We start from the raw sequence: 14,357 nt of genomic DNA, 5'->3' as shown, positions 1-14,357 counted from the left end.
AGATCTCAGGTACTGCTGCCCTGAGGCAAAAGTAAAACTCATAGGAGTGTTTGTGCATCCAATTCAGTGAATTCTAGATGGAAACAAATGTGAGACTGATCCTTTAACGTTCTCAAACGGACATGTGGCCTCTGTAGCATGGATTAGCCACAATGGGATAAAGTGGAGTGAAAGTGCAGATGAGGTGACTTGTCCTCCAGGCAGACTAGAAAATAAATAAATATATATATAAAAAAAACACGGCTCCCAGTCATTGAGAGGATTTGGTTTTTGTTTGGTTTCTCTCACGCTGGAGCAGCCATCTTAATTTAACGGATTAATGGCCTCACAGACTCTAAACTCACTCCTGGTGTGTTTTGCCACCAGTTGGTTTTAAATCTAGATAATCCTGTCTTTTTTTTTAAGAAATAACATCATGGAGGACAGACGCTCTTACTTTTGACATGACTACCAGCAACTTTCCTCCTTGCAAAGTTTTCCCCTTTTCCACATTAGGCCTTTCCCTTTAGAAACCAGCGAGATCGTGCGAGTGAGTAAATATGCAAAAACATTTTAAGCCTTTAAACCTCTTGCTGAACATGCATGTATCAGCTGCTTGTGACTATGTGGGAAGGTGAAAAGGTTTTATTTTGGCTGTTACCTTCACCTTCCCACACATTACATTCAGAGGATGGTAGAGAAAGTTGAGAAGCCTCTAACAGCAGCAGAAGTTGAGGCAGAGATTGAGCCATGTTCTCGTTCCGTCTTCAGCTGCTGAAGGACTTCCCGGATGAGCTCAGAGCCGACATCGCGATGCACTTGAATAAAGAGCTGCTGCAGCTGCCGCTCTTTGAATCGGCCAGCAGGGGGTGTCTGCGCTCCCTCTCCCTGATCATCAAGACCTCCTTTTGCGCTCCGGGGGAGTTCCTCATCCGCCAGGGTGACGCGCTCCAGGCTATCTACTTTGTATGCTCCGGCTCCATGGAAGTCCTGAAGGACAACACTGTGCTGGCCATTTTAGGTAAAGAAAAACAAAATCAGCTCATTTTGACTACAAACCCAAACAGTTCAATCATAAATTACGTTTCCTTATTTTCTGTCATATATACACTGTTACTATGAGAGACGCTCATATTAAACATGACCAAAATGTTAAACCATGAGGTCGGTGTCCACACAAGTTATCCCTGTGACCCAAAAGCTTACGTTTATACCCTTGGCTCTGTCTTAAGTCATAGAGAAGGGTGATTTTTAATATGGTCACCTCAAGCATACAGCCCAGTCTGCCCACCTGCTGTTCAGACCCCCTGTTTGTGAGAGACTAAAGGAGTACTGACAGTTCTTTATGTAGTGCACCCATTCCCAAAGTCAAAAAGTCTGCAAGACCCTTAAGAACCAGGCAATCCAATGGGGCCACCCAATAATCAAACTCTTATCAAAATACTAATCTGATCAAAAAGTGATGTATTTCCTTGAAATGTCTGCAAAAAAGAACATAAATGGCACAGGCGATTGGCAATAAACAGCTAATGCTACCCAGTCATATGCAAAGTCTTTAATGTCCAAGAGTCCAAGAATGAAAGAGTTAAATATAGGCATAAGAGGCCATTTAGCCATTTAGATAAACCGTGTTGGATCAAGGACACATCTAAAACCTGCAGGACACCAGCCCTCGACACCTGTGCTCTAGACCATAGAAGCTCTCCTTGATTTTGGCAGGAAACAGGCTTAAAAACCAGCATTTATCTGAGAGTGCACGAGGATGGAGCTAAAGAGGCCTACAGTCATTTCTTTGTATGATTAATAGAGTTCAGTGAGCTTCAGAGGAAAAGAGCGCTGTCATTATTGCCTTCGTTGAGTGCCAGATAGCCGTCATGGGAGGTTTGCTCTCGAGTCGAGTCATCGAAACCTCTTTCCGCTCTTCATTCGTGGCCATTACCGTTGCACGGTCTCTCTTTGTGCTGCAGTGAGAATTGGAAATTGAGTGAAATGTTTGCACAGAAAGATGACCCAAAGGTGATCCAGGTGAAACTAACAGTTTAGTTGCAGAAGCTTACGTCAGCTGTTAGTTAAACAGTGGCGGCACTTTGCCAGCTCCGGTATGACATTTGTGCACAAGCACAAATGTAGGGTTGCCCCTATGAAGTAATAATATTTCAAAATTCTGGAAAAATTATTTCTAGAGTTGTGATGGTGGCATATAAGGTTGCTTTTAAAACACACGGGAAATCAACGACAGGAAGACAAAATAGAAGATAAGGAATCTTCCTTTTTAATCTCATCTGCTTGCAAGCAAATATGTTTTGTCTGGTCTCAGTGCTGTGTGCAAAGATGGAAAAAGGCTGTTTAACACTAAGGTCGTTATTAGGTTTTCAAGATTTAATAGCCGGCTTTTATGGAGACGAACATAATTAAGAAGAGCGGCCCAGAGCTTATAAAACTGCAGCCATATTAAACCGTCCCTGTGGGCAACAATAAACACCCCATCAGATGGAAGATGGAGTGTGACCCAGGGATTGATGAGACCGTTTGGGAGCACCCATAACCCCTAAAGCAAACCTATAAACAACATTAATGTGTGAATTAATGAATTATTCATTTCTCCACTTAGCTGTGGTGGAACAAGTTGTAGACATGTTGACATGCTGTCAGACACTTTGCACTATACGTAAACAGTGTCAGACATCCAGCTGTTGCGGAGCGAGACTCGTCCTATACCGCAAGTATTTTATTGAAGTGAGGGCTGTTTGTCTGAAAGAAAAAAAGAGGCTAAAAAGCTCTGGGATATGGGAGATAATCTGTGGGTTCAGGATGTTTGAGCCAATTTCAATGCAAAAAAGAAGCACAGAGACAGCAGCTTCACTTGAGAGCGGGTAATGGCTAACAACATCAAACCACCACTGAGAATATTCCTGCAGTTTCACCTTTAAATTGCACCGCAAGCAGCTTGTTAAACAGCTGAAATCACCAACCTGGGTCAATGTCATACTGCCACAATAAGAGCCTCTCCAGGGTCTTGTCCTACAACACGTACATCGACACGCTTTCCATTCCGACGTGGATAAAACAGAATACAGAATCATAAGCACACTCGCAAACAGCACTGGAATCAGTTCAGGTCCACATGAAGTGGAGGTAGCAAATTAGCAACAATGTTTTTCATTTTAATGAGCTAACTGGTGTAAATAATAAAGTGACTGCTGCCTACAGAGGAGAGACAGCAAACTCGTTAGTATGTCTGACCTGCATGTGTTATTGGGTGCACACATGCAGGCCTAAAAGCATGCATTTCTTGCTTTCTTATACATATAGAGGTGAGCAAACAGTGCTTTTTTTCTTATCACAGTATTCCTGTCTGCTCTTTCTCTCACACACACATGCGCACAAATTGGTGTGGCATTGCCACTTTGGATTTACAGCTCAGGAGACGACAGTGTGGTAAAGAGGGGAAGCAGAAGAAGGAAATGCTGACCTTCTATTCCAATTCATAGCTGTTTATTTGTACTTCACAGTCTAACAATACATGTCACCTTGTCATGGTCTGTGAGTCTTGTTGTAGGTGTTCTAAGGTTTTCCTTATTTCTATAAATATTGTTTTTTCTTTTCTTTTTTTTGCCTGTCCCGTTTGGTTCTTTTGCCATCAGAATTATTGTCTAAAGGCGAAGAAAGATGCCCAATTTACTTTACCAAACTGACCATCCCAGCCTTGCCGTAATGATCTATTTGATTCACCTTTTATTGTTTATTTTATTTATTTTCACTTGCTAGATACGGGACAGACTTGAATGAGGAAAAGAAAAGGGAGAAAGGAAGAGGGGGGAAAAACAGCGGAGAAGAGGGACGGGGATAAAGGGCAAAAAAACAAAAACCAACTAAATGAGCAGACAAAAAACATACATATATCAATCATCTGGATCACCTGTTGAGAAAGAAAAAAGAAAACAAGCAGAAGAAAACAAGAGCAATACAATAAACAACATCACGATGATATATGGGAATATAACAGCAAATACTAAATATTAACCATTATTGTGCAGCACGTAATATCGACAGCGCACAGTGTCTATAAATATTGTAAAGGCTTCTGTGATTTTATGGTTGTTTCTTTGTTCATAGTTTTCTGAGGCATATCTTGATTTCTGTGCATTTCCACGATTATTCTGATATTATGAGTTTCTTGGTGTTTTAGAACTCGAGTTTCTATCAGTTTTCTAAAGTCATATATTGGATTTGTTATTTATTTAGGCTAGCTTTCCTAGTTACTTCCTGTTTTATTTTGGTAGTCTTTTGTCCCTTGTAATTTGTCCCTAGTTTTGCTTCACTTGACAAATTTTCATTAATTAGTTTAAACTGTACCTTGTCTCACCAGCTGTCTCTCATCCTCCTGATAAGCTATCAGGCTATCTCTCTGTGTCTGCATTTGGGTTCTTATCTTGAAATACGTGGCACATGCTCTCACCTCAGAGTTTATTTCCAGTGGGAGCACTTTGCCAGCTCTGCCAGCATGTGCTGCTTGTAGCATGGCAAATGCTTGCATATTAGTATTTTGGGGAATGGTCCACAATAAATCAGCTAAATACATTTAGAGAATCAAAGGAAAATGGTGGTTGTAGGGCAAAATGTATATTTGCATTTGATGTTATGTATGATAACATCAGAATGTTGATATTGACTCTTCAGTGTGCAAGCTAGTTTATTAAGCTAGTTTTAATTATTTAGTTTTATTTGGTAGTTTAGTTCAGTAGTTTTCAGCCTAGGGATTTAGGCCCTCTCCTGGGAACCATAACATAGATAAACAGATGTGAACATACTTACTGTGATATTACCCAACGGGTTGTACTGAAGTCTTGATATGGCCATACTGCCATACTTGTCAGTACAGCCAGATGTGACTAGTTAGTTTGGTTAGCAAGTTTTATCTACTGTTTTAACTGATGCCCACTGATTGGTGCGAACACAGACATAAAGTAATACTAGAATTTCACTCATCTGAGTACAGATTTTTTTTTTCTTAGTAACAATAAAACATATCTGAAGTCGAGCTTTTCTTTTGCTAAAATAAAATTTCCACAGTATGACATGAAACAGTGGGTAAACACAGGTGAAACTAGTCACAAAAAGCTCACATCCAAAAAGAGCTGAACCACTAAAGTAGACATTAGTAACACCCACGTTTACTTTGCATTTAATGCTCTGGTAACGAGGCCCAAGAGCAAACTGATTTTTGTGAAGTGTTAAAATTTAACTACTAGCTTCCCAGCTACCATAGCAAGCTAGCTATGCTAGCAAGTTAGATGCATGAGTCCCAAGCCAAGTGCATTCAATTGAGTCACATCACAGCCAGGAGCTGTACTCACCAGGCTGCTGTGGTAGTTTAGTTAACTGATGTTAAATGTCAAAAGAAGTAATGTGATGCTAGTGGAAGTTGTGTTGGTCAAGTGTTTCTCCCCCACAGTTAAGGCTTGACTAGAAGCAGTTACTTATTTTGCATTACTTTTTATTGTTATTTAATCCGCTCAACACTGACTTGATTTTCTTTCTTTCTTTCTTTCTTTCTTTCTTTCTCACTCCCAGAAGGATCCTCTCCATTTTCACTTGGTGGCTTTCATTCTTTTGTTTCATTTTGTTATTCATTGTTATTACAAACCTTTTACATTGCCACTGCTGTAGTTTAAAGTATTTTTAAGTCACCATTTTTTGCCAAGAGAAGTCTAAACCATAGCTCGGTTTTTTGATCATCTTATGAAAAAAAAACAAACAAAAAAAAACAGATGCCAGATGTGATAAGGTGTCCTCTATCAAGTGCCGGGCTACTTCTTAACACCTCACACACACTGTTTACTATCTATTGTGTCTCTGCTTTCCAGGTCGCGGTGACTTGATTGGCTCTGACTGTCTGACACAGGAGGAAGTTATAAAGACCAACGCCTGTGTGAAAGCATTAACCTACTGTGATCTGCAGTACATCAGCCTCAAAGGGCTGCGTGAGGTGCTCTGCCTCTATCCCGATTACGCTCAGAAGTTCATCACGGAAATCCGGAACGATCTGACGTACAATCTACGAGAAGGGCACAACACTGAGGTACAACAACTGCCAAACATCACTACATTACCTTTGTTGTAGCAATTTTACCACATTAATTTTAGTTTCAGGCTAAACATTATTTTTGAAGCAACACACATTATAAATCCAGTGGTGATATTTTATCAGTGATGTTCAATGCAATAAGAGGAAGAACAAATAAACTCAAGGTGCCAGCAGTGACTGGTGGTTGGTAGAAGGAGGTAAAGCACTTGGATTGTTCTCCACAGCCACATATCCTATCAACATGTTTACAGCCAGATGGGATGTATAATCCCTCCATTATGCTCTGGGTTGATTTAAGGGACAGAGCAGATGCCACCCCAAAAAAACACCCTTCCACTGGAGAGCCATTATGAATGTTATGGGTCCTTCTTACCCTAGCTTTAAGATTTATTATTATTATTTTTTCTTTTAAATGTGGACCCCAATGCAATGTGAAATAGGCAGAAGAAAAAGCAACAAGCCAGAAACACGAAGCCCTGAAATCCTAAACGGCAAAAATGTGAATAAGGAAAAAAGTGAGAGGAACACTGAGAACGAGCAGAGGTGACCAAGGAGATGGAAGGACAGGGTACAGGGAGAAAGCAGGAAACAAGAGGCGCAGAAGGAAACGCAAATGCCAAAATAAAATATCACTAAAAACTGAACAATTACTTAACAAAAACATCCAAAGTCATGGCAAACTCATTTTATAGTCCACATAACTTATGTGCAGAACTACGGCTATGTCATTACCTGCATTAGTAAAAGCGTCACCAATTCACCTGTGACATGTGTTCCTTAACCAAGCTTATTTTGCTTCACAAAGGGCGAAAACTCATTTCCACTGATATCAATACACACCTCCTCTAATTGGCTAAAAAAGAAAAAAGATTAAAGTACCCCTAATCACGAACCAAATTCTAGTTATTTCAATTAGTTTTCATTGCCTTGATCAAGTGTAAAACCTGACTCATGCTAATAATACATTTTAAATGTAACAGCCACGGAAGTAGTTTGTCTGTGTCTTAGTCTCAGTTGTGCAATGATCTCCTCCACCCATTTTTTTTTTTTACGCCACGGCGATGGCTTTGCACTTGAAAAGGATTAGCCATCTGGACCGGGACTGAGGAGGAACCCGCGACTTCTGCTTGAGACGCAGCCAGCGGATAAAGACACGATCTAAACACGAGGATTCACATGCCAGGGCTTTACAGATGGATCTCAGCTGTAGCATGCACATGAAAAACCAGCTTACACTAGAAATAAGTCACATTTTTACTGTGAGTAAGCTTGCTAATGAGCACAGAGGCAAGAGAAACCATCAAGGGGGCAAAGACAGTCAAACATAAGGCCCAGGGGCCATAATTAGCCCTCCAAAGTCTCCAATCTGGTCCCCTGGAAAAACATAAAGAATGGCATGAATTTTAGACTTTTAACTGTATTTTAATACTTTTTTTTTACAGCGTTTCCCATTGATAAAGACCTCACCCATAACCATTCAATCTGTACCACAGTAAATAAGTAATAGATAAACAATTAGATGATAGAAGGTTGCAGGTTTTTCACTATCTACTGTAAAAATTGATGATTTTTACAGTGGGTTCACCAGTGGGCTGTAATGTTACAGTTTTACAATTTAAGGCCAAAGTCATGTAAACTGGGCCCTGTGTGGTCCACAATGTAAAATGAGTTTGACATTCATATAGTATAACAAAAAAAGACAGAAAAATTTGTAAATAAAACCGAAATAATGGTTTTTTGTTGTTGTTCTTGTATAAAAACATCACTGCTGTTAGAAATCCTAACCTTGTCCCATTTTTAAGTGTAGTATAATAAAGTTAGATTTCACCTGGTATGAAATGATTGCAGCAATTTCTTACTAAATATTAGATTTTGCCATAAACATTTCACTTAACATTTATTGCTAAATTCATTCTGCCTGAAAATAACCTAGTTTCAAATTCTGGAATTTAATAATTTAGAAGATAAAATTAAATCTTTAAGCCTTACAAGATAAATGTGGTCATGTTTTCAAACAGGTTAAGCAAACACAGTTAAAATTCAACTCTGTTCCAGCTGAATTTTACTCGAAAGTTGTATCAAAACAAGTTTTCAAAGCCAAGAACAGTTTTGGAAAAATATGGGCTTAATTCTGTCAACAAGAATAATTAAATTGGTGCATTGAAAAGACACCAGTTTGAGATGATTTGAGCTTTGTGAGTTGTCCAACTTTGTGCTGCCATCAGAAGATGGTACACGTGGACATGGTCAGCAACAATACTCAGACAGGTTGTGGTAAATGGTAAATGGCCTGTATTTGTATAGCGCTTTACTAGTCCCTAAGGACCCCAAAGCGCTTTACACATCCAGTCATCCACCCGTTCACACACACATTCACACATGATGTTTAAATGTAGCTCAGCTGGTACTTAAGAGGCTCAAAATGTGTCAAAAAGATATCCTCCACACCATTACACCACCAACAGGGGGATCTATTAAAAGATATGATGGAGCCATGCTTTTGTGTTGCGTACCCAGAAATCCAGACTCGCCAGACTGGAAAATGTTTTTCCTATCTTCTGTTTTCGAGTTGTGGTGATCCTTTGTGAAATGTAGTGTCAGTTTCCTGGTCTCAAATGAAAGAAGTAAAACCACTCACTGGATAGTTTCTCTCTTTTTTTAAGATTGTTCTCTGGAAAACCTAGAGATGCTTGTTTGGGCAGATTCATGCTCCAAGTCACTTAAATCACCTTTCTTCCCCATTCTAAATGCGCTGACTTGCTGTCATGTGATTGGCTGATTAGGTATTTGCATTAACAGGCAGTTTCGAATCAAGATGGATGCAGATCCAGCATGAAAGGATAAGAATGAATCTCAAGCTCACTGCACCAAACTTGTCAGCATCTTACAGTCACAAACCCACATATGGAGTTTATATATATGCACGTGCAGCGAAAGCAGCGGTGCATCCTTAAGTGGGCGCAGCGTGGGACTAAAAATAGTGCTGTCAGATGTGTGTGGGAGGGGCAGGGTCATCCCCAGATGGATAAAAATAGAGCGATATCCAGATGGAGACGAGACGAGGAAAACATCAGGATGAAGGGGAAGCTGCAGGGGAAGAAGGAGGAAGAACCTTGCTGATATTTGCATTCACGTGCCAACACACAAAGAAATCCACACGCACAGTCATATTTCCATCACCTACTGAAGACAATTACTTTCATTCATTTCCTGGAGACTCAAACCAGACTTCACAGTGATGTGATTGTGTCAGCACATTTATGCCCTCTAAGTGCAAACACAATGCAGATAGCGGACTAACATAACACAACATATTTGCACTTGCTAAAAGATGTAGAAACTCACACACACACACACAACATGTTACTGGTCACACTCCAGCCCAGTGTTCATACATACACCGTTTTACACACCTGCAAACCCAACACTAATAACTTCCCGGTGGCCCTTTTGTGGCACGCTGCATATCAAGACTGCACGTGCTGCTCACATACTACACACAGACCCACACACACTGAAACTCCAAACAGTCCCTTCTCCGCTTAGTTCCCTCCAGGCAAACCTCTGCTAAAATTAAACCTCTGTGATCTAAAAATACCAAGCAGGCACGTGAGCCCAAGACTGGATGAAGAAGACAACAAGCAGAGGAGAGAGGAGGGGAAGGGTGGTGTTGGTGACAGGGGGAAACAAAAATTGAGGACAAGGGAGAATAGAGGGGAAAGAGAAAATGGGGTTGCATGCCAGCTTTTTTAATCAGCTTTTGAACTGGAGCATGTGAGAATGCATAAATGCAAAAAGAGAAAAGGCGCAGGATATACAACCAACAACCTTTTAATACAATTGATCTACTGCCTACAACACGCTGAGTGCAGGAATTAAACTCTCTGTTTAGTTCAGTTGGTTCACCTCACACAGACTGACTGTCAGCGACTGGAGCGTTTGCTTTGAATGAGAATGCTGCTTTGCAGGTCTGCTCATAAAATGAATGGAGATGAGAGCCGATGCAGCTGTTGTGAATGGCGAGTCTTCACTCTGATCAGTGCTTTGAGTAACTCAGCAGCTCCCCCTACTGATCAGCGAGTGACATGACACCATTCCTGATTTCTCTCAAAAAGCTTTTCAGATTTTTTTGTGTTTTCACTTTAAAGACTAAAAAAGGTAATCTGCAGGAAAAAAAGAATAATATTTCAGTATTTATTTCAGTCTTGCTGAAAATTGATGATGTTTTCTAACCTCCTATCTTAACTTCTGCCCCATCAGGGAGACTGTGAGAGTAATGGAGGAATCATGAAAAAGCTTCCTTCCATTAAGGAAGATGAGGAGGGCTCAGGGTCCGAGGGCGAACGCTCCCCTCTGCCCAAGATGTCATCCCTTGGCAGGCTGGGCCGCGGCCTGCGTTCCCCCCTCCGCTCCCCTCTTCGCTCCCCGCTTCTGCCGCCGAGGCCCTTCCGGCCAGCAAGTGATCCCGTCCGGCCCTCCAGCCTGCAGATCCCTGTTGTGAGCTTCAGCTGCCTGCAGCCGGACCTCAGCCCTCGGTAGGGAGCCATTCACGGATTTATTGACTCGGTACTTAGCATTAGATTCGCCTGGAGGAGTTCATTCACTGGTAAATAATCCTCAGTGGGAATTTGGCCTGAATTGCTTGTCACTTGTGACATTATTCATAAACACAAACCATCCACAGGCTAATTTGCATGGAGTCCCTAGAGAGGTGGCAGCAGACTCTGGGCTTGGGAAATCAATTTATGTTGGCTCAGCTGTGTGAGGGCGCAGACGAGCATAAATTGTGCCACTGTGTCAGTTTTACAAAAAAACATGTAAAAGCAGGATTACAGTTGTATTTTTTAAAAAAGAAAAAAAAAGTCACCTACCTTTAATGATTGGTTTTAGTAAACTGGGCACAACCAGTAAAGCAGCTCAGACACCCACACTGTCTCTACCTTTTCTTCATCTAATGCCTTATACCCAAATGCCAGCACTGGGTCGCAGATGGAGAGTGATTCTTGGCACATGGCTTTTTAATCACGTTTCATTCAAAAAAAAAAATGGCACAGATTTCTTCAATAAAGTTGAGTTCAAAGCACACAAACATATGAATTACTGTCTTGTTGGATTTTTTTTTAAATGAAACTGTTAAAATTGTTTAAAAACACATTTTTTTTCTAATGTTCACCAAAGTTGGTAAAAATAGTCTTAAATCCATTTTCTACTTCGTATCCATGTCTGGATTAGTCAGCAGGCTAAGCTGAGAAACCCAGACCCTTTTTCTCCTACCTCCTACAGCTCTTCAGGGTGGATACAAAGGTAATGCCATGCTGGCTGACAGGCAGATCACAGACATGCTCTGGCATATCAGAAGTGTGCACCCGGTCTCCCAGTAGGACGTTGTTCCATGAATTGCTATCTTACCATGGTGGAGGGGTTTGCTTGCCCATGTTGGGATAGCAACCATTCAGCCTGAGAAGTTTGGCCCTTTATTCGGGACAAATTGGTCCTATGTGAGGGTCCAGATTAAGAGAGATTCAGAAAACCCCTTAGATGCTGACAAGATCAAGGGAATAGTTCACCCTGACCAAGACATAATCACTGGAGCTTCATCCTGGAGCCAGGCCCTGGGTAGGGGCTCGAGAACAAGCACCATTTGGTTGGGCCTTTGCTCATTCTCGAGCCCAGCCAGGCCTAGCATAAATGAGGTCTACCACTCGGAGAAAGCACCATAGGGGTTCAATGCACTTTGGCTTGAGCAGCAGTCAGGCACCCTGTCGGCCTTGCTTACCAATCTTAAAATCAAGCCTTTCAAAGGTTATCTTATAGATATTTTTTTCAACAGTGTTTGTCCATTAAAGACAAACCACCAGTAAAGCTGCCGAACAGGAAGTGAAGTTGTAATTTAGCAACTTTTGATCGACTGAAACTTGTTAAACATGGTAAATACACTTTCAACCATTTTCAGGGAACATACAAGGGAGTGATGTACAAACACAACAAGCATTCAGTGGTTTTAAGAACAATTTCAACATTTTTTGTAAGTTTTTCCAAACGGCCAACACAGTACAAGAAGCTAAAAAGCTATTAGGCGTACCTCACATCTCAAATGATGTTCATCATTCTATAAACTTCAAAACATATTCACTAGTTTCTGTGTGTTAAACCCTTTTTGCACACATGCAGTTGTGGTCAGAAGTTTGCATGAACAGCATGATAAATTAAGGCTTTTAATGAATTCTTTGAACCTTTCTTTTTTCCTGGGTGGAAGGATTGCACAGCATACATCTTTAATGACTTTAAAAACAAGAATTCGGTGCATGAGCTTGGATTTATTTGGGGTTTTCTCCAATGCAAACAGGGCCAAAAGTATGCATACAGCCTCATATATATTAATACATTCCATACTAACAATTTGGTTGAAAGTTTATTGATGGTAGGCATCAATTTTCAATACGGATAAGTTTGGGGCATTGGCAAGGCTTAATTATCCTGCTTTATCCACTTAAAATTTGATAAATCATTCACTGCAACATATCCTCCTGTGTTCCTTCAGAAAGCACACATGGTATACAGGTCAAAGAATTCACCTTTAATCATGTGAAAAAAAAGCCACATGAATTAGATCCCTATAAATTGGGGCATTTGTTTACAGATGATGGTGAATGATGGGCCAGTGAGAATGAGGAAGGAAGGTCTGCCAGTAGAAGATGTGCACCTCTCCCTGAGCCTGGTTCTGCTGGAGGTTTCTTCCTGTTAAAAGGGAGTTTTTCCTTCCAACTGTTGCCAAAATGCTTGCTCACAGGGGGTCATATGATTGTTGGGGTTTCTCTGTTGTATTATTGTAGGGTCTACCTTGCAATATTAAGCGACTTGAGGTGACTGTTGCTGTGATTTGGAACTGTATAAATAAATAAACTGAAAGTGAAAGAAGTAAAGAAAATGAGGAAGGTGGACAAACAGTGCATCTACACTTTAAGTGCCTTCACTGTTCCATGGACTGTCCACACTTTCTGTCAAGAAAATAGAAGACGACAAAAGCAGTGAAAAGTACATTATCATGTGTTAAGATGTTGGTTTCCGTCAGTCTGCTCGGGTTTTGCTTGGTTCTATGACCACCTCACATTGACAAATCTTTTTTGCCCTGACCCTCACATCCTTTGCACCTCACTGCAGAGTAGTGGAATTTTTCTCATCATAGCAGTGGAAGATTTCTGACAGAAATCCCTCAATAGAAAACCTCTTAAATTCCATGAAAGAGGCCGATAGGGATGCTTCCATAGAGGATATTCAAGGCTGGATTAGACACACCAGGGCATATTTCCCATGCTGCCTGGTGAGGGAATAAAATCCTTTGTGATGTTGATGAAATTTTGTGGTTGGATCCCGACCACAGAAAGGATGGTGGGGTACCCCAGCTGTCATTAGAGCTACACTACATACTTGCATTTGTTCATTTTCTGCATCTAAGCATTTCCTTTCAAAATGTTTCTGTCTTCATTTCATATGGGTTTCTTAAAATAAGGGGTTGAAAAGTTTCCCCCCTCTCTTTTGTCAGTGACGCTACGGTGGTGTTGTATATTACTGCTTTAAAAGTCGTTTGTGTGTAGCTAAAGTGATGTTACAAATTTTAAATGTATGCAGATTCTCAAAATGCTTTCTTTCAGAAGTTTTTTTTTTTTAATATCGAAGAGGAAAAAGTCTAGTTGTCCCTCTGTGTTTTATATAAAGGCAGAGTCTCAGAGTGGTTTCAGAAATGGCTTTCATAAAGTAGAGACTTATCCAAGAATGAAATCACACAATCTCTCTATGCGTGCTCTTGTTTTTTGGAGGAATTCTCTATGTTTTGGCGTATATACTCTACCTAACATTACAGTCCAACTGAGGCGGGTTTCAATTCTTGCCTTTAATACATCCTATTACAAGCACGCAGCTCTCTTCACGGGTCTGCACTGCAGAGCAATATGACTGGTGGACGTAGCAAAGAGAATAGTTCTTATATGAAACTGCTCCCAACAAAGTTCGCATATTTTATTTTGAATAAGTGGGTCATGATTTCTGAAATGAGATGCTGCTGCTGATTTTTTTTTCCCAGTCATCCTTTTTCATCCTTTCAATTCCATCTAAGCGCTGTTTAGTTTAATTATATTCAAGAGAAGGCAGACATCTCTACAGCCAATATCTTCAAAACTGGGAAACTCACCAAAATTAGATGAATAAATAACACCACATGCTTAGAGGAAGAACATGGTAATTGGATTTGGGGACTGAAGTGTCTGGTAATGCTATGGGAAGTCCCAAAGCT

At 40.6% G+C, this 14,357-nt stretch overlaps 1 protein-coding gene across 1 annotated transcript in view; it reads left to right on the top strand.

Moving 5' to 3' along the window:
* Positions 1–14,357, top strand: part of LOC146608776 (voltage-gated delayed rectifier potassium channel KCNH8-like) — a 52,031-nt gene that overhangs the window by 32,275 nt on the left and 5,399 nt on the right. Inside the window, exons 10-12 of the mRNA XM_085348799.1 lie at positions 751–1,000; positions 5,847–6,061; positions 10,328–10,602. Of these exons, the coding sequence (XP_085204925.1) occupies positions 751–1,000; positions 5,847–6,061; positions 10,328–10,602 (740 nt within the window). The remainder of the gene's footprint in view (positions 1–750; positions 1,001–5,846; positions 6,062–10,327; positions 10,603–14,357) is intronic.

Source organism: Diplotaxodon limnothrissa, linkage group LG23 (assembly GCF_057381915.1).
Source record: "Diplotaxodon limnothrissa isolate DT_005_m linkage group LG23, D_limnothrissa_male_GT1.1, whole genome shotgun sequence".
NCBI classification, from domain to species: domain Eukaryota; kingdom Metazoa; phylum Chordata; class Actinopteri; order Cichliformes; family Cichlidae; genus Diplotaxodon; species Diplotaxodon limnothrissa.
The sequence above is the reverse complement of the archived record's forward strand: the minus strand, read 5'-3'. Positions and strand labels throughout refer to the sequence as shown.